This window comes from Pelobates fuscus, chromosome 3, assembly GCF_036172605.1.
Source record: "Pelobates fuscus isolate aPelFus1 chromosome 3, aPelFus1.pri, whole genome shotgun sequence".
NCBI classification, from domain to species: Eukaryota; Metazoa; Chordata; class Amphibia; order Anura; family Pelobatidae; genus Pelobates; species Pelobates fuscus.
Window position 1 is genome coordinate 338,274,305 of NC_086319.1, and position 21,054 is coordinate 338,295,358.

Below are 21,054 nucleotides of genomic sequence, written 5' to 3' on the forward strand. Positions count from 1 at the left end.
AAATCAGACCGGTCTACACATCTATGCACCCTATAAGGACGATTGGTGCTCTACTGTGTCATAATCGGTTTTAGATTTTGCTCCAAAATGGAAAGGCTCACTCATTTAACGACTGCATATAATAGTCAATGTTCAATTACTAGGGCAATTCATTCGGGTATGTATTTGGGGACAATATGCTAATGTTGTCAAAATTTAATATTTGGCCTTCAAGGAGTTAATATTTGTTTAAGACATTACTAATCAGTAGTGGCTCATGCTGGCAGCAAAGATATCCCTAACCAGGTTTCCCTTGATTTTTAGCCAGCCCTAATTATTAGAATACTTAAAGGGACACTCTGGGCACCATAACCATTTCATCTCAATGTGATTATGGTGCCTCGAGGAACTCAGCATCATCTTACCTTAAGAAGTTGAAAGATTAATGAACAGTTTAACCCCTTAGTCATCTTGACAAAACCCATATTTCTGGTCTTTATGCCTCTGGGCCCAAATTGGCTAATTGGGCCCTCCCACTGGCTAAAATGCAATTGAAAGATACATACAAAAGTATTCTCAGGTTATACAAGACAGGGGGTCTTGTTTTTCTGTTTAATAAAGATGTACATCTTTGTTAAACTGGAAATGTTTGGAGATTAAAACACGTAAGCGTCTCCCAAGTTTAAAATTTGTCACAGAATGAAATCAGTAAAATCTTTAATTTACAATTCTAAATCTGTAAGATTATAAAGCAAACAAAAACATCTGATATTGTTGATGTAACAGTAAGTCTTTGAGCACTTGTTGCATGTAGATTGTCAGGGATTGCCCAAATCCAGCCTGATTGTTTTCAAAGTATTCAAACTCCATGATTGGGCTGAGTTAACTGCGATCAATATTATTTCACTCTCACAATGCTGCAACGTATAATAAAAGATGATTTTTATTGTGGTGTAGAACGTAGTAAAAAATAAAAATCCAGATTTATTCTGTTCATTCTTTTTTTTCAACAGTGTCAACAGTGTTTACATCTGCCTTTAGCCTTTTCTGTTCCCAGTAGTATTGTTCATAGATTGGCTTGTATATATAGACACCTGCACCAACTCCCAGAAACGTTGCAAGAAATAACTGAGGAAAAGAAAGTCCCCTGAACATCTTCAAATTAGTTCTACTTTGCAGATATCTAAAAAACAAAACAAAAACAGGCAATAAGAGTATATATTTAATACATTATTATTCTTACAGCAAGTAATATTTCTGAGCTTTGACAGCCAGATCGTGGTCTTATCGTAAAGGTTCAGAGTAACAAAAAAAAAAAAAATGTTCACGTTTCAATCATATAATGAAAACGCTCAGTTATATTAACAAAGTGCAAATAGATTTAAAAGGTCTGATGGTGAACGGTAAACAGACTGTCGCTTACAAGAGAACGTGGTGAGTAGGCTTAGCATACGCCGTTACTCACTGCCAAGCTTTGTCTGAATATATCTGATGATGGAGGCGCTGGCTCTAGATAGCTGTAACATCCGTAATGCAGTGATCTGGCTTCAGTGCAGCACGAACAATATGAGTGTGATTCTTTCTGAGCTCCTGTAGTTTCCACCTCCTCAATGACATCAACGCGTTTCTCTGGTCTGCCCGACTTCCTAAGGACGTGATGCTGTCGCCGCCATCTTCAAACAGGGTATATAAAAGGTCTAAAGGGAGGTAGTCCTTATTCCGGATAGGTACATTAATTAGATCTTATTTACATACTCTCATGCGCTCGTAATTGATCTTGGGCGGCAAGAAAAAGTCCTAATTTCAAAAAAAGTATGTATTTTGCAGCAATAGTATTTTTCATAGCAAATTGACATTTAAAATAGACATCATTGCAAGTTATGCACCCCTAATAAAAACAAAAAATATGCCAAGTACTTCAAAATTAGTAATAAAAAAAACATATACATAAATTATAACATTTAATAGGAAGAAAGAAAAAGAAAATATATATATATATATATATATATATATATATATATACACACACACACACACACACACACACACACACACATATATAACAATACATCTTTAAAATATGTGTATTTATGTATTTTCTCCATATGTGCTTTGAATTGTGTCGACTTGGGGCAATCTACTGACCATTGAGTATTATTACAGCATTTCTAGATTTTTCACAATTTAGACTAGGTTTGGGTTTATCACCTAAACATTAATTTTACTATACTGCTCCACTCTTATTTATATATATTTTTTCTTTTGATTTTGTTTTGTTGTGTGTTGGGGGTACAACACATTGAGTGTGTTAGCAGTGTTATAAACAATTCATACCAACTCTAAGTTGCATTAAATTTAGACTATCGGAGCGCTCCAAAACTAAAATATTATCAATGAGATGATGTAGTTATGGTGCCAACACTTTTCTTTAAAGCCAGGATATGCACTAAAAAGAGTTTTAGTTCCACTGATAACTTACCCCAGAAAATGCTCCAGTGTTCAATAATTTCATCAAATGTACGGTTTTCTTTTTGTTTGTTTTTTTCAAATTTTACTCAACATCTAAAAGGAAATTACAGTATAACAGATCCTCTTTTTAGCTAACAGACATCATGTTATGTTTATTCTTGATAGCTCCTTAAAGGACAACTGTCACCTCAACAATATTATTAAAAATAATGATACTTTCACCAAGTTTTGAAACAAAAATATATTCTGTTTTTAAATAAAGTATAGGTCTTCCTGCTTCATTCCTTGCACAGTGTAGTGATATGATCAAACAGACTGTCGGTTTTCAAACAATGTCTGACCCAAGGTGCATGTATATAGCTGAAAGATCCTGTCACATATTAAAGTTAGGGGAAACGTTTTCAAATTTTTTAACATATACTTGATTTTTTAAAATTTTCTAATCTGTTTCCTTTCGAAACTTGAAAGTATTATTATATTATACTAAACAGGGATCATGTTAAAGGGACACCCTTAACACCAAATTCCAGCAGCTTAATTTAGTGATTCTGGTACAAAGAGACAGTCCCTGTAGTCCAAGCATGTCAAACTTGCGGCACACAGGCCGCATGCGTCCCACAATGATTTTTTTTTTGCGGCCCACGAGCTTGAAATGCTTCCTAAAGCAGAGTAGGCACCTGCTCTCCCCACATTGCAGGTGCCTACTCTGCTCATTTACCCGGGCGGGGGAGAGGTCTCTGGCTGCACCCTCACGCGCGCCGTCTGATGTGACGCCGTCTGATGTGAAGCTGGGCGCCAGAATATGACGTCATATTCTGGCATCACTAAACTGCGCGCACGGGAGCAGTGAGGAGCAAGAAGACTGAGCTCCCAACAGAAGATCAGGGAGAGGTCCCACACCAGCTCCCAAAGGTAGGGAGTAATGAATACAAATGATATGTGTGTGTGTGACTGTCACTGTGTGAGTGTGTGTGTCAGTCACTGTGTGTGTGTCAGTCACTGTGTGTGTGTGTCAGAGAGTGTGTGTGTCAGAGAGTGTGTGTGTCAGAGAGTGTGTGTGTCAGAGAGTGTGTGTTGGTCAGTGTTGCGATGGCGGTTGGACAGTGGAGAACCTGGCGGAGCACGCAACGCCACATTCTGACGTGACCTTAACGTGCTCCACCTTTACAGGTTTTCAAGGAGTAGCAGGAGGATCCGTTTGGCACAGGATGCGGACGGCGCCATTGGGGGTATACCGGGGGCTGGATTCCGGAGTCGCATACTGTCAGCGGCAATATGAGTGGAGCCTTTTTTTTTTAAAACAAGGGCTGGGGTTTACTAGAGGGGGTGCTGGGATTTAGTATAGAGGGGGGGACTTTGAATTAGTACAGAGGGAGGGCTGTGAATAAGTACAGAGGGGGGACTGGGGTTTAGTAGAGGGGGATGCTGTTTTTTTTATACTGTACATTTTAAAACAAACCTACGTTTCTATGAAAATTTAAAGTTTTGGGGTTTTTTTTGCAGCCCACATAAACTTAAACCTTGTTTATGTGGCTCGTGCTAGCCTTTGAGTTTGACATGCTTGCTGTAGTCTCTTAATTGTAAACACTGCAAAAAAACAGTATTTACATTGAGCTGTACAGACTCATGTAGTAGTTGTTACACAGGCAGCCACTAGAGGCACTTCCTATTGTAGTCTTGCAATCTTTGCAGGTACGACGCTCGGCGGCTGAACACTCCTTATATAGATGTATTAGAGTTGTCCCCCATTGCTTCCCTATGAAGAAGCATTGGTTTGGCTGTGTTTATAAATCAACGATGCTCTTCGCCAGGGGAAGAGCAGAGGCCACACTGAGATTATCACTGTGTGTGATAGAAGGTGAGTAAATCTTCTTTACTTTAACTTTTCCAGGGGGGCTATAACTAAAAAGGCAGAAGAATACTCTAAAGGTAAAAATACAAACATATATTTCTAACATTAGAGAGCTCCTTTAACCACTTTTGCAAGAATGTGATACATATTATGGCTAAGGTGTAATCTCATTGGTAGCTTAAAGGGACACTATAGTCACCAGAACAACTACTGCTTATTGAATTTGTTCTGGTGAGTAGAATCATTACCTTCAGGTTTTTTGCTGTAAACACTGTCTTTTCAGAGAAAATGCAGTGTTTACATTACAGCCTAGTGAAAACTCCATGGGCCACTCCTCAGATAGCTGTTAGAGATCCTTCCTGGGCCATGGCTGCCTAAAATGCATCCAAACATTCAGTATCTCCTCCCATTGCATGCAGACACTGAACTTTCCTCATAGAGATTCACTGATTCAATTCATCTCTATGAGGAGATGCTGATTGGCCAGGACTGTGTTTGAATTATGCTGGCTCTGCTCCTGATCTGCCTCCTTGTCAGTCTCAGCCAATCGTATGGGGAAGCATTGTGATTGGATCAGGCCACCACTTCTAAATGATTTCAGCAGACAGCTTGTTTTGGGTTTTTTTTTTAGTCAAACACCATGCAGAGTGTAACGGACCGTTTCACTTACAAGAGGATAAAACCCAGTTTAGGCGATAATCCCCTTTCCAGATGCACAGGCAGCTACTGCAAACACCATTCTCCCGACTGGAGACACACGAACACTGGATCCGAGAAACCTTTTAAATTCTCCCAAGCATATGGATGCTGTAGACCATGGTTCGTCAACCTGGTCCCTACCGCCCACTAGTGGGCGTTTCAGGATTCCAGGTGGGCGGTAGGGATTTCCAGGTTGATCGGGCGGGCGGGTGCGAGCCGGCGGTACCCGTGCGACTGGGTACCGCTGTGACCATTTGCGGCTCCGGCCTGCCCGGTAAACCGCCGGGGCCGCCTTCCAAAGTGTCCATCGGGTGTGTCTATGTATGTCTGCATGTGTGTGTGCATGTCTGTGTGTGTCTGTTTGTATGTGTGCCTGTCTGTTTGTATGTATGTGTCTTGTGTGTATGTGTGCCTGTCTGTGTCTTTGTGTGTGTGTGTATGTATGTGTGCCTGTCTGTGTCTGTATGTATGTCTTGTGTGTGTCTTGTATGTCTGTGTGTGTGTCGTATGTGTGTCTTGTGTGTGTGTGTGTATGTATGTATATATATATGTGTGTGTGTGTGTGTGTGTGTGTGTGTGTGTGTGTCTGTATGTATGTATGTCTTGTCTTTGTATGTATGTGTCATTGTATGTGTGTCTGCATGTCTGTGTGTCTATGTATGTCTTATGTGTGTGTCTGCATGTGTGTGTGCATGTCTGTGTGTATGTGTGCCTGTCTGTTATAGTGGACTATAGTAAGTGGGCTACCTAGCTCAGCCTTCCTACTGGGCATTGCTATAAGGACGGTTAAAAAATAGAAAAAAGGGGAAAAAAAGGTGGGGAGGGGAATTGAGGAGGGAGAGGAGATGAGCTGACGCACAAATGAGAAATCATATTATGCGCAAACAGAGAAGTCGTCTGAATATCACTGAAAGAGACCTTCGTTTGTTCCTTACGAAAATCGAACCAGATATCAAATATTTAGTGTCGCAGCATCAACCTCAAGGATCTCATTAATCACTAGTAAAGGTAATTTCAATTTACTTTATTGTTTTCTCATTAAACGTTATAAAGTTAAAAACCTTATAAACCTGCATTAAGTAGAAATAAAAAGATAAATGTACGTACATTTATTTTTTTTAAAAAACACCCTCCTTTCTTAAAAATATTCCACATTTGCGCGAAAACTGGTGGGCGGTAAGGAAATTTTTTCAACCAAAAAGATGCATTAGTGGGCGGTAGGTAGAAAAAGGTTGACTACCACTGCTGTAGACCATTGAATAGGAACCATACGAATAGGCTTGTACTCCTAGCAGTCAACTGGAACAGCATGCAATAAATCCTTCCCCCCAATAATGAGACGACACATCACTTTGAGGGTAAAACAGGAACTCTGGACTGGCTCATCCAGCCTGGCTTTTATTTCCAACTCACACATACAGGCCACACCCAGGGGGAGGCATAAAAGAACCAATGACATAGATGTTACCTCCCACACATCCCCTCCCCTTAGTGTGACACATAATCCCATTATGCATACAGTGTAAAATATACTTTTACACAACTTTCATAACTTTAAAACCATACATCACATTCACATAAAAATACATATCCACAATCAATCCATTCAGGGGAACAACATATTAAAAAATGGCATGAATCCGACCAGGGGTTCAAAAGTTACTAAAAGTATCTTTTGTCCCTCCTGTCTGGCAGAAAAACATCCCCACAATGCACCCTGGTTTCCTCCCTTCTGCCCTGGAGTTAATTGGAGAAGTAATCCAATTATCCAGGACTAGAGGCAGACTCCATTAACCACATGGTTGCAAAACGACATAAAACACTTTAAAATACATAAAGTCACATTTATACATAACACACAGACATTTCACCTATCCCCAGATAGCTGGGATCTGCGCGCACAAAACTACCGAATAGCGCGCAGATCCTACTCACACAGTACAATTGCCATGGAGCTAAAGTATTTCCCATAGTCTTTCATTATATGAATAGGCTCCATGGTATGGCTATCTGGGGTATCACATTCCCATAAAGTCTGGTCCATAGTCCAAAGGCAAGAGGCGGGCAATCAGCCCCCTCCAAGGACACGTGGCGAGGTCGGTTTCGCCACACAGAGTTACAGCTTCTGGCTTGAATACAGTAAGATATTGCTATATTTATGGAGGCATGAGGGGTGGTTTTAACATTATAGGGTCAGGAATACATGTTTGTGTTTCTGACCATATAGTGATCCTTTAAATGAACACTATAGGGTCAGGAACACAAGTATGCCTGACTGTGGGGGTGTACCCTCTTGAGGACTGTTTATTGAAGGCAAGATACACAGTAAGGGCGCAAACCAATTTGTACCAATTGGCGCTCAGGGAAATTATAAAAAAGGTTTCCAAGAGTGACATTTAAAATATTTTCCTTTGCCAATTGGGAAAAAGGGCACAAAACCAGTTTGAATGGTAGCCCTTCTCATATTGGCTGGCACGGACTTCCAGGGAGCCAGCAGGACCCTCTATTAGGAAAGTTCAGGGTCTCCATGCAGAGGGTGGAGTCACTGAATGGTAGAGCTGCACACCCAGGAAGCACCTCTAGTAGTCATCAGAGGAGTGGCCAGTGGAGTTATCCCTAGGCTGTAATGTCAACACATTACTCTGAAAAGACAGAGATTACTGCAAAAAGCTTGAAGGGAATGATTCTACTCACCAGAACAAATACAATAAGCTGTAGTTGTTCTGGTGACTATAGTGTCCCTTTAACCGTCCTAAATCATAAGGAGGACTTGGTGGTAGGGAGAGGTAGCTCATGCCCATTGGACGCCTGTTATACGTTCTGGTGACAGGCGTCCAAAGTGCAAAAAACTGACATTAGCCAGCTAATGAAGTCTTGTTCTGTAGTGTTAAATGATGTCCTAGTAACGCTGCTGGAGGTGGAGTTACACCTCTGGCAGGGTGTGTGCAGGGTTTTAAAGGAAAACAGACACCAGGAACCATTACCACTTCAAATCACTAAGATACACTGAGATACTAAAACAGCGCTTGAAATGTTAGGTCCCGTTAAGTCTCTGAACCCAGTAACATTCTACTGTACTGGGTTATTAGCTGAAGTGCGCATTGTTGGATATTCACTCTCAATACCCGTCAATACACATTCTGGCGTATAGCTACTTCATCTGCAATTTTCACTTCTCTAACTTTACAAATTAATCTGTAAATTCTCACACATTAGCAGTGTTTGTCACTGAAGTGTGACCTATTGGGAATTCAGAGTAAATTTCTGATTGTCGCAGATTTGACGGCAGGCATTCCTGGTACCATAACCATTACCTCTTAATGAAGTAGCTATGGTATCTGAAGTCCCCAGGCACCATCTTAACTATCCAGTCTTAGATCATTTTCTACTGAGACCTTTTGCTATTTTGACCCAATACTTAAATTCACTTCGAATTCTTAACAATTCCCACTTTAGTAAATAACTGATGGGCCTACTTATAAAGAGTAATTTGATAAATATCACTTCCTTAGCTTTATCTTGATGTATTAATAAAGTGTGTCTGGTGGGGAGTATAACTGGGAGGTAGGAGCACTTGCAATGCTCAGTTCTTTGCTTATTCAGTAAGGTCACCCAGGACTCACCAGAGCTGCTGCACCATCAGAATGCCCCCAGCTGCTTTAACACATGCACCTTTTTTGCTGCTTCTACGGGAAGCGCGCTGGCTCAAATTCCTACACGCGCAGCATTCTACCAGATGACGTTCCTGGCCTCGCGTTCAAAGTTCCTTCCAGACTATTAAGAGTCAAAGTGGGCAGCCAGCAGCTGGCGTAGCGACAGAACGGCGTGCGTGGCTACGTCATATGCGGAAGTGCTGCATGCTGGCTAAGCAGTGGGCTGGGTATCCTATGACAACAGTGGGGGGGTCTGCTCAGCATGGAGGCGATAAGGAATAGGATCATGGCCTATCGGGGGTCTGGCAAACAGGGAGCTGTGCAGCTGAGGAGGCGGAAATCCAAACTGTACAGCAAGGAGGGGGGTAGTGCAGGGTATAGAGCAGGTACTGCATGGGGTAAGGGTAGGGCACAGGGTAATATAGGGGATAGCTATCTCTTAAAGGGGCAATACAATCAGCATTGGTTAGTAAAGTGGTTATGGTGCTAGGGGGGTATGGGGATGGGTGGTGCCACTCTGTTTTTTGACAAACTATTCAAGTGATTTAAGAGAGTTGGATGGCTCCCTGGTACTCATTGCCTTATCCACTATAAGGAGAAGTGACATTTCTTCATTACCTGTAACAATATTTGGATGGTGTGACACCCATGGCCGGCCCACACACTGTGATTATTTGATGTCTGTGCTGGGCCCTAGCAGGATTTGGCATTCAGAATTGTAGAACCCCCTTTATGTCAACCATAATGTTGGGGTACAAAAAGTGCTGCAGCAATTTTTGGTACAGTTAGTACTGCAATCTAGTACAGTATTCATGCACAATGTATGGCGCAATGAAAGGATTGCAAGAGCGCACATAGAGCGTTATGGAAGGAATGCCCAAGCTTGTAATGGCTTGCTTGTGGCATTACGGGGCAGTGACATCAGTCTGAAAACTAGTTCTGTAGAGTTATTTCTGTTTTCACTGCCCTTTACACCTTCAGTAAACACTTTAATCGCATTTGGTTGGGTTAGGGAACAATTTACCGGTAGTTCCAACATAATAATTCTGGTTTTTGCAGTCACTATCCTGATATAAAAATCCCATAAAGCTGTGTAGGACAACGTGTGTACTGGTTTTAAGAGATTGTTTATAATTTTTCTAGGTGCAACATCACAATAGTGTCTGACAGCACAACATATACTATTAAACATTTTGCCAATTAAAATATGACACAGGCTCTAAAAACTGTAAGCAGCACTATGCACAGCACATGTTAAACTGAAACTAAATAATTGACCGTATTTATTAAGCAAACTCTAAAGGGGGTAAATAGTCTTCATAACCAATTTAAGTATCAACGAGATGCAAACAAAGCATTTAATCTTAGACTTAGTACTTAGATTTGAAATGTAAAGTAATGGTTCCACCACTTCCTATTATAACTCAACAAAAATGAAGTAACTAATATCTTTTTTTTATTCCTTGAGATCTCTTTGGAGAATATGGTGGTCTGGTCTTGTTCACCATTGCATTCCGGGTCCTTAACTGCTTCATGGTCCAAACAAGCTTTGTCCCAGATGAATACTGGCAATCTCTTGAAGTTGCACACAATATGACATTTAAATATCCTTTTATTTACAACTACTTAGTTACTTAGAACAATGTGTAACACAGGTGTGCAATATTGGATTATTACAGAGCTTGGTAGGCAGCATTACTATTGCGGTGTACTTACAAATCTCCATGGTGCTAAATTCTAAATAAAATCATGTCTACGGTTGACTAAGTATCACAGGTTTGAAGTCCCGCAGCAAGCGGAGTGCTTCATGTTTGCTATCACATCTATGACATAACCCATTATTTCATATTTATCAAGACTTGTAATTTTATTGTAACAGGGCTTGACCCAAGATTGTGAAAGATGGCTCGCGAAAATGCATATTGAAGTATTGAAATTTTAAGTATTTATAGAAGACTAATTTAGATGCATTTCTGTTTAGCTCTTGCATTCAGCAAACATTTTTCATCATTAAACGTTGCAGTAATTTTGTAAAGTTGCTCATCTGATTGTGATTTTGTCACCATATTAATTAGACAAGTTATCCAGTATTCGTTAAGCGACCCGAGATTGTGCTTTTCTTTCTGTTTACGTCTGTTATAACCTTAACATTGATACTTATGGCTATTTAACTTGGGAATGGAATGAAGGTTTGAGAGGCTTCTCATATCCATTGGTGTTTGGAGGCATCTACAAAATATTATACTGGCTTGGAAAGGATGATGTTTGGTTCCTAGTGAGTGCATTACTAACCTGTGATTATAGTGAATTGAATCCAAGTGGCAAATTTGAATTTAAAATTGCTGATCTGGAAACATTATACAATTTTGCTCTTTCTTGCTCATTTTTGATATTCAAAGAAATTACATTTTAAGACCATACCTGGTACATCAACTTGTAGATAGGGGAAAACTAGTTCTGTTGAAAAATACTACAAATAGAGATCTTTAATAATTCACTATAAAAAATTAATTAACATAGTTATGGGTGCAATTACTACACTCAATATTTCTTGTTTATGCATTGTATTATTATTCTACCAATACTGTTGACTTTTTTTTTTTTTTATAGATCTGGATTCCTAGACTGGCTCAGTCCATCTTTTCAAGCCTTGCAGATGTAAGACTATACATCTTAGTGCGGAAACTAGAAAATGCTGAGTTGGCAAAGTGGGTGGTAAGTATGACTTTGATATGAATTACAAATAACAATACACAAACAAAGAAAAAAAAAAACAATATAAACTACAGCAAGAAACTCATGTCACTTATTGATAAATGTGTGGATATAAATTGAATTGTGCAAATGTAGATTAAGCTGCATTTAAATTTTTTAACAAATAAATTGCAGTTATACATTTTATTAGCATTTTATAAATCTATCTATTGTCAGCTGATACTCTAAACTGAACTGAACATTTCCACTTTAAAATGATCACAGAAGACTCGAAGTACTGAAGATGCAGTAAGGTTTGACTCCTTACCATGGGACAGTGCCAAAGGACTCCTAAAACTATAAGCACTACAGGACTGAAGTGGTTATTGTGCAAAGAGTGCCCCTTTAAGAAAAAAATGGAAACAATATATATGAGATTGGCCACTCTAAGTTGACTATGCCTCTTTGAATGCATGGTTAAGAAATGTAAGTTTAGTGTCTGTTACATTAATATGAATCTATTTTTCAGTACTTTTGCCAGATGTGTTCATGGTTCACTTGGTTCTGTGCCACTCGAACTTTAACAAACACAATGGAAGCTGTACTTGGCACTTTTGCTTTGTATTATTACCCTATAGAAGGTTCACGCACAAAGAACAGGTAACCGGTATTAATTATCTAAGCAACATCTCAAATTCATGTATGTGCCCTTTTCTCAAACATTGCCCTTTCTTTGTTTTATAGCACCAAATATCTAATTTTTGTTGCCCTGGGATTCATCATCCGACCAACAGCTGTCATTCTTTGGATTCCTTTAGTTTTCTGCCAATTTCTAAAAGACAAGAAAAAAATAGACTTGCTTATTCAGCAATGCCTACCTGTTGGGTAAGTGTGTATGTTTTTAAGACTATAAACTGTCTTCAAGGATTACTTTGATGGGCAACCATCATATTTCTTGAAACTCCAACAGTCAGTATATTCCACAACACTTTCAAATTATACAGCAAGTAACTGATAGACACAAGAGGTGAAGAGGGCCCTGCCCAAACAAGCTTGCTAACTTGATTCAGTGAGAAAAAGGTAGCGCTTATAACAGTGAATGGGAGGTAGCCAATATAGTGGCACTTGGGTTTAGGTAGAGTGATGTCTATTCCTGCATGTAATATTATTTATTAATTAATATTATTTGTCTTGGGTGGTTTTTTTTGGTTTGTTTGTTTATAATACGGCTCCAATTTTTAATTATCATTTTACTTCTGATGTACATACAGTGTGAGGATGTCAAGACACAGCTTGGCACGTGATGCAAATCAATAGTATCCCATGAAGCTGTGTGCATGCACATACACCATAATGAAAAGCAAAATCCCAGCATGAATGCATGCACACAGCATTGGGGGAAAAGAGGAACAATGGGATAATGTCTGCACTAGTGTTTGGAAGTGTATGTTATGGTACCTTAAGATACATATTCCAGTATTACTGGTGTAAGCCTAATTGAAATGGTTATAAGTAAAATATATTGTTTCCACTTTAAAGGTTTAATCATTTTCATAATGTATGCTGTAAAGTAGCTAAAGTATTTCCTAGGTTACTTCTAACCTACCTGAGTTTGGGGTGTCATTTCTCATGCCAATGAAAATGACTCCAACTCTATTAAAATGTCCAAGGTATAGCTGTAGAATATCAGTACTAATTTATACATCCTTATATTTCACTAGATTATTCACTTTTGGGATATCATTTGTAATCGACCGTGTATTTTATGGCAAAGTAAGTAATTAAAATCCCTTTTGTGGTTAAATTATGTAGAAAATAAACATTGTGGTTGCAATACCAGATTGATTGTAGATTGTATATCTGACTGTCTAACAGTATCCACATTAGTAGGTATATCTGTTTATTAATAGCAATAAATAAAACCCTGTGAATCGTGTCTGCATATTGACACATGAAGCATGCAGATATGATCAAGCGTTTTAATGACCAGACATTGGAATTTGGAGGACAGGTTATATAAGTGAATTTTGATGTATAGTGATAGTAAATGCTACATGTGACAGTCCTTACAACCGACTTGGGTTATTCAGACATTCGGCAGTATTTACAAAGGTTAGTGCAATATAAAATATTCCGTGTGTATCTATACTACACACAAAAGAGCACCTTATTAGCTAGGTGAGAGAATTGTTTGGATCATTCATCATGACAATTCTAAACTACTCATCTACTCCTTAATGTGTAATATGCAGAATTCCTACAATGCGTCACATGGTCATCAAACCTGGGGGATTGGTCACCTGATGCCCAGAGTGTCATGAGTGGATATGTTGAATATTGGGTACATGTGTCATTGAGCTTGCATGTGCTACAATGTAACGTTAGAGCTGCTGGATCCAGGAAGTAAACTTTGCAGTCCCCCTGCTTATTAACGGCACAAAAGCCTAATTTAGTACTCCAATAATGTTTCCAATAGAACCAGCTATGTAGAACATTTCAAGTAATGGAAAGTTACCATAACAAAAATAGGTACTTTAAAAAATGCTTGGGAACTTACCTTTCCAATAACAATGTGCTAAATAAAAATAAGATATTAAAGTGCATAAATGTAAATAAATGCTGAAGTTCATTTAATAAATTCATTGGTATTTTGCTGCAGTTGGATTGACCCCTTAAGGACACATGACATGTGTGACATGTCATGATTCCCTTTTATTCCAGAAGCTTGGTCCTTAAGGGGTTAAATGGTATCAGCATTTACCAAACTGAGCTACCCCTTCATTCAGTGATGGTACCCTGAAAAGACAGAGATGTTTATTCTCTAAACTGTTAATTGTGAAGAATTTACAAGATGATTGCACATTTTACATCAATATCCAAGCTGGAAAAGGTTCTCCAGCTCATCAGTTTTTGGTTTTTTTTTTCAGCACAGATATTTTATGTAGAAACTTGCATTCCCCTTGTCCGTGCCCCACAATTCCCATTCTAATCAATAAACCCCATAGCGTGGCTGTATAAATGTTAACTGGCTACTTTTTTAAAATTATCTAAACTATAATACAATATTTTAAGGAAATAAAATAAATTAATCGTTAACAATTCTAAATAATAAATGTGTGATGTTCTCATTATTATTATGAGAATCACATTGGAATATCTGCATTTCCTTTTAGTGGACCTTTGTTCAGTGGAACTTCCTGAAGTTTAATGTTCTTCAGAACATGGGAGCATTCTATGTGTCTCACCCATGGCACTGGTACATCACCCAGGGGTTTCCTGTCATCATCGGTACCCACTTCCCATTTTTTATTCATGGCAGCATATTGGCCCCCAGAAGATATCGAATTCTCCTTGTAGCTGTCATTTGGACTGTTTTTGTTTATAGGTAAGTAAGCCTAGGATTCGTACTTTTACAGTTTCTCTATGATTAAAGAACAACTGTCATACAAATGTTCACGTCTTGTTTTTTAAAGGTTCATTATATTAAAAGAAATGTGACTTTTGTTTTTTAAATTATGTAGATTTATTTATTTATTTTTTTCTCATGTATTTATCTGGCTGAGTAGCCATGTTTGGTCAGACTGTTATCTGACTTGTCTGTAGCTGGGATGCCTCGGTGTGAAACTGCTGCAGCAGGCAAGTTAGGTTTAGCAGCAGACCAGCTGCAACATGGCTACTCAGCCAGGCAAAGAATGTAAAACTTAAAAAAATAATAATAATAATAATAATTCCAAGTTTCAATAAATGTAAAAAAGCTTTTTAAAAGAGAGAAAGTTTGTTGAGTTGTCCCTTAATACATGCGTTATCTGTTTGTTAAGAGGATGGTTTCACACCTGAACACTGTGCACTTTGTGTGTTCGTGCGGTGGCCCTAATGGTACGTTTGCCCAAACAGTAGTACTTCACTTAAAGGAACACTATAGTCACCTAAATTACTTTAGCTAAATAAAGCAGTTTTAGTGTATAGATCATTCCCCTGAAATTTCACTGCTCAATTCACTGTCATTTAGGAGTTAAATCACTTTGTTTCTGTTTATGCAGCCCTAGCCATACCTCCCCTGGCTATGATTGACAGAGCCTGCATGCAAAAAAAACCTGGTTTCACTTTCAAACAGATGTAATTTACCTTAAATAATTGTATCTCAATCTCTAAATTGAACTTTAATCACATACAGGAAGCTCTTGCAGGGTCTAGCAAGCTATTAACATAGCAATAAGAAAATCTCAATTAAACAGAACTTGCAATAAAGAAAGCCTAAATAGGGCTCTCTTTACAGGAAGTGTTTATGGAAGGCTGTGCAAGTCTCATGCAGGGAGGTGTGACTCGGGTTCATAAACAAAAGGCTTTAACTCCCAAATGGCAGAGGATTGAGCAGTGAGGAAGCAGGGGCATGTTCTATACACCAAAACTGCTTCATTAAGCTAAAGTTGTTCAGGTGACTTTAGTGTCCCTTTCACAATTTTCTTATCATTTTATGCTGGCTGTGTAGTGACCGTGAAAACTGGTAGCGATAAGTGAATTGGATTTTTTTTTTTTTAATATAGGGCAAAACCTTATAATCCTATTGTCAATAGGTACACTGTTTGGTTCTTTCTTTCCCACTCCTAACGGATGGTAAATTATGCAGAGAGAACCTACAATCCGCCAGTTAGTGAAGGAGGCACCAGGGTATTCAGGAACTAGCTGCCCTGTCCTTTTGCAATCCCTCCCTATAGTCTAATTGGTTTAGGAATGGGCTGAAATCAATCTATACTATGACTGGCCTCTGCCTTTTCATCTAGTTCAACCACATCCCTTGGGAACAGAGTAGCTTGTGGATAGACGTTACAAATCCCTGTGTCCTGTCTTATTCTTCTAGCATGCTGAGCCATAAAGAGTTTCGCTTCATCTATCCAGTGCTGCCTCTCTGCATGGTATTTTGTGGTAAGTGCATGTACATGTGTGGTTTAGCATCTGTCTGTTCTAGATAGCTGTAACATCCGTAATGCAGTGATCTGGCTTCAGTGCAGCACGAACAATATGAGTGTGATTCTTTCTGAGCTCCTGTAGTTTCCACCTCCTCAATGACATCAACGCGTTTCTCTGGTCTGCCCGACTTCCTAAGGACGTGATGCTGTCGCCGCCATCTTCAAACAGGGTATATAAAAGGTCTAAAGGGAGGTAGTCCTTATTCCGGATAGGTACATTAATTAGATCTTATTTACATACTCTCATGCGCTCGTAATTGATCTTGGGCGGCAAGAAAAAGTCCTAATTTCAAAAAAAGTATGTATTTTGCAGCAATAGTATTTTTCATAGCAAATTGACATTTAAAATAGACATCATTGCAAGTTATGCACCCCTAATAAAAACAAAAAATATGCCAAGTACTTCAAAATTAGTAATAAAAAAAACATATACATAAATTATAACATTTAATAGGAAGAAAGAAAAAGAAAATAAATATATATATATATATATATATATACACACACACACACACACACACACACACACACACATATATATATAACAATACATCTTTAAAATATGTGTATTTATGTATTTTCTCCATATGTGCTTTGAATTGTGTCGACTTGGGGCAATCTACTGACCATTGAGTATTATTACAGCATTTCTAGATTTTTCACAATTTAGACTAGGTTTGGGTTTATCACCTAAACATTAATTTTACTATACTGCTCCACTCTTATTTATATATTTTTTTTTCTTTTGATTTTGTTTTGTGTGTTGGGGGTACAACACATTGAGTGTGTTAGCAGTGTTATAAACAATTCATACCAACTCTAAGTTGCATTAAATTTAGACTATCAGAGCGCTCCAAAACTAAAATATTATCAATGAGATGATGTAGTTATGGTGCCAACACTTTTCTTTAAAGCCAGGATATGCACTAAAAAGAGTTTTAGTTCCACTGATAACTTACCCCAGAAAATGCTCCAGTGTTCAATAATTTCATCAAATGTACGGTTTTCTTTTTGTTTGTTTTTTTCAAATTTTACTCAACATCTAAAAGGAAATTACAGTATAACAGATCCTCTTTTTAGCTAACAGACATCATGTTCTGTTTATTCTTGATAGCTCCTTAAAGGACAACTGTCACCTCAACAATATTATTAAAAATAATGATACTTTCACCAAGTTTTGAAACAAAAATATATTCTGTTTTTAAATAAAGTATAGGTCTTCCTGCTTCACTCCTTGCACAGTGTAGTGATATGATCAAACAGACTGTCGGTTTTCAAACAATGTCTGACCCAAGGTGCATGTATATAGCTGAAAGATCCTGTCACATATTAAAGTTAGGGGAAACGTTTTCAAATTTTTTAACATATACTTGATTTTTTAAAATTTTCTAATCTGTTTCCTTTCGAAACTTGAAAGTATTATTATATTATACTAAACAGGGATCATGTTAAAGGGACACCCTTAACACCAAATTCCAGCAGCTTAATTTAGTGATTCTGGTACAAAGAGACAGTCCCTGTAGTCCAAGCATGTCAAACTTGCGGCACACAGGCCGCATGCGTCCCACAATGATTTTTTTTTTGCGGCCCACGAGCTTGATATGCTTCCTAAAGCAGAGTAGGCACCTGCTCTCCCCACATTGCAGGTGCCTACTCTGCTCATTTACCCGGGCGGGGCAGAGGTCTCTGGCTGCACCCTCACGCGCGCCGTCTGATGTGAAGCTGGGCGCCAGAATATGACGTCATATTCTGGCATCACTAAACTGCGCGCACGGGAGCAGTGAGGAGCAAGAAGACTGAGCTCCCAACAGAAGATCAGGGAGAGGTCCCACACCAGCTCCCAAAGGTAGGGAGTAATGAATACAAATGATATGTGTGTGTGTGACTGTCACTGTGTGAGTGTGTCAGTCACTGTGTGTGTGTGTGTCAGAGAGTGTGTGTGTGTGTCAGAGAGTGTGTGTGTGTGTCAGAGAGTGTGTGTGTGTGTGTGTCAGAGAGTGTGTGTGTCAGAGAGTGTGTGTTGGTCAGTGTTGCGATGGCGGTTGGACAGTGGAGAACCTGGCGGAGCACGCAACGCCACATTCTGACGTGACCTTAACGTGCTCCACCTTTACAGGTTTTCAAGGAGTAGCAGGAGGATCCGTTTGGCACAGGATGCGGACGGCGCCATTGGGGGTATACCGGGGGCTGGATTCCGGAGTCGCATACTGTCAGCGGCAATATGAGTGGAGCCTTTTTTTTTTTAAAAACAAGGGCTGGGGTTTACTAGAGGGGGTGCTGGGATTTAGTATAGAGGAGGGGACTTTGAATTAGTACAGAGGGAGGGCTGTGAATAAGTACAGAGGGGGGACTGGGGTTTAGTAGAGGGGGATGCTTTTTTTTTATACTGTACATTTTAAAACAAACCTACGTTTCTATGAAAATTTAAAGTTTTGGGGTTTTTTTTGCAGCCCACATAAACTTAAACCTTGTTTATGTGGCTCGTGCTAGCCTTTGAGTTTGACATGCTTGCTGTAGTCTCTTAATTGTAAACACTGCAAAAAAGCAGTATTTACATTGAGCTGTACAGACTCATGTAGTAGTTGTTACACAGGCAGCCACTAGAGGCACTTCCTATTGTAGTCTTGCAATCTTTGCAGGTACGACGCTCGGCGGCTGAACACTCCTTATATAGATGTATTAGAGTTGTCCCCCATTGCTTCCCTATGAAGAAGCATTGGTTTGGCTGTGTTTATAAATCAACGATGCTCTTCGCCAGGGGAAGAGCAGAGGCCACACTGAGATTATCGCTGTGTGTGAGATAGAAGGTGAGTAAATCTTCTTTACTTTAACTTTTACAGGGGGGCTATAACTAAAAAGGCAGAAGAATACTCTAAAGGTAAAAATACAAACATATATTTCTAACATTAGAGAGCTCCTTTAACCACTTTTGCAAGAATGTGATACATATTATGGCTAAGGTGTAATCTCATTGGTAGCTTAAAGGGACACTATAGTCACCAGAACAACTACTGCTTATTGAATTTGTTCTGGTGAGTAGAATCATTACCTTCAGGTTTTTTGCTGTAAACACTGTCTTTTCAGAGAAAATGCAGTGTTTACATTACAGCCTAGTGAAAACTCCATGGGCCACTCCTCAGATAGCTGTTAGAGATCCTTCCTGGGCCATGGCTGCCTAAAATGCATCCAAACATTCAGTATCTCCTCCCATTGCATGCAGACACTGAACTTTCCTCATAGAGATTCACTGATTCAATTCATCTCTATGAGGAGATGCTGATTGGCCAGGACTGTGTTTGAATTATGCTGGCTCTGCCCCTGATCTGCCTCCTTGTCAGTCTCAGCCAATCGTATGGGGAAGCACTGTGATTGGATCAGGCTACCACTTCTAAATGATTTCAGCAGACAGCTTGTTTTGGGGTTTTTTTTGAGTCAAACACCATGCAGAGTGTAACGGACCGTTTCACTTACAAGAGGATAAAACCCAGTTTAGGCGATAATCCCCTTTCCAGATGCACAGGCAGCTACTGCAAACACCATTCTCCCGACTGGAGACACACGAACACTGGATCCGAGAAACCTTTTAAATTCTCCCAAGCATATGGATGCTGTAGACCATTGAATAGGAACCATACGAATAGGCTTGTACTCCTAGCAGTCAACTGGAACAGCATGCAATAAATCCTTCCCCCCAATAATGAGACGACACATCACTTTGAGGGTAAAACAGGAACTCTGGACTGGCTCATCCAGCCTGGCTTTTATTTCCAACTCACACATACAGGCCACACCCAGGGGGAGGCATAAAAGAACCAATGACATAGATGTTACCTCCCACACATCCCCTCCCCTTAGTGTGACACATAATCCCATTATGCATACAGTGTAAAATATACTTTTACACAACTTTCATAACTTTAAAACCATACATCACATTCACATAAAAATACATATCCACAATCAATCCATTCAGGGGAACAACATATTAAAAAATGGCATGAATCCGACCAGGGGTTCAAAAGTTACTAAAAGTATCTTTTGTCCCTCCTGTCTGGCATAAAAACATCCCCACAATGCACCCTGGTTTCCTCCCTTCTGCCCTGGAGTTAATTGGAGAAGTAATCCAATTATCCAGGACTAGAGGCAGACTCCATTAACCACATGGTTGCAAAACGACATAAAACACTTTAAAATACATAAAGTCACATTTATACATAACACTCAGACATTTCACCTATCCCCAGATAGCTGGGATCTGCGCGCACAAAACTACCGAATAGCGCGCAGATCCTACTCACACAGTACAATTGCCGTGGAGCTAAAGTATTTCCCATAGTCTTTCATTATATGAATAGGCTCCATGGTATGGCTATCTGGGGTATCACATTCCCATAAAGTCTGGTCCATAGTCCAAAGGCAAGAGGCGGGCAATCAGCCCCCTCCAAGGACACGTGGCGAGGTCGGTTTCGCCACACAGAGTTACAGCTTCTGGCTTGAATACAGTAAGATATTGCTATATTTATGGAGGCATGAGGGGTGGTTTTAACATTATAGGGTCAGGAATACATGTTTGTGTTTCTGACCATATAGTGATCCTTTAAATGAACACTATAGGGTCAGGAACACAAGTATGCCTGACTGTGGGGGTGTACCCTCTTGAGGACTGTTTATTGAAGGCAAGATACACAGTAAGGGCGCAAACCAATTTGTACCAATTGGCGCTCAGGGAAATTATAAAAAA

The 21,054-nt window shown here is 39.4% G+C and overlaps 2 protein-coding genes across 3 annotated transcripts in view; one reads left to right on the top strand and one right to left on the bottom strand.

Moving 5' to 3' along the window:
* Window positions 1-679: 679 nt before the first annotated feature.
* PIGBOS1 (PIGB opposite strand 1) lies at window positions 680-8,690 on the bottom strand. Its single transcript, XM_063445700.1, has 2 exons — window positions 8,623-8,690; window positions 680-1,162 (listed from the first exon to the last, which is right to left on the bottom strand). Exon 2 carries the CDS (start codon window positions 1,132-1,134, stop codon window positions 973-975), a length of 162 nt encoding a protein of 53 aa, XP_063301770.1. The 5' UTR covers window positions 1,135-1,162; window positions 8,623-8,690; the 3' UTR covers window positions 680-972.
* A 185-nt stretch (window positions 8,691-8,875) lies between these two features.
* Window positions 8,876-21,054, top strand: part of PIGB (phosphatidylinositol glycan anchor biosynthesis class B) — a 29,035-nt gene continuing 16,856 nt past the window's right edge. The window contains exons 1-9 of one of the 2 annotated variants that reach the window (XM_063449071.1): window positions 8,876-9,050; window positions 10,121-10,256; window positions 10,810-10,927; window positions 11,263-11,367; window positions 11,876-12,006; window positions 12,091-12,231; window positions 13,068-13,119; window positions 14,520-14,731; window positions 16,205-16,269. In XM_063449071.1, the coding sequence (XP_063305141.1) occupies window positions 8,915-9,050; window positions 10,121-10,256; window positions 10,810-10,927; window positions 11,263-11,367; window positions 11,876-12,006; window positions 12,091-12,231; window positions 13,068-13,119; window positions 14,520-14,731; window positions 16,205-16,269 (1,096 nt within the window). In that variant the 5' untranslated portion in view covers window positions 8,876-8,914. The remainder of the gene's footprint in view (window positions 9,051-10,120; window positions 10,257-10,809; window positions 10,928-11,262; window positions 11,368-11,875; window positions 12,007-12,090; window positions 12,232-13,067; window positions 13,120-14,519; window positions 14,732-16,204; window positions 16,270-21,054) is intronic. The other variant, XM_063449072.1, reaches the window with a different exon arrangement.

Bases quoted from the DNA above. Each gene is read 5' to 3' on its own strand.
- PIGBOS1 (XM_063445700.1), bottom strand. From the start codon at position 1,134: ATGTTCAGGGGACTTTCTTTTCCTCAGTTATTTCTTGCAACGTTTCTG.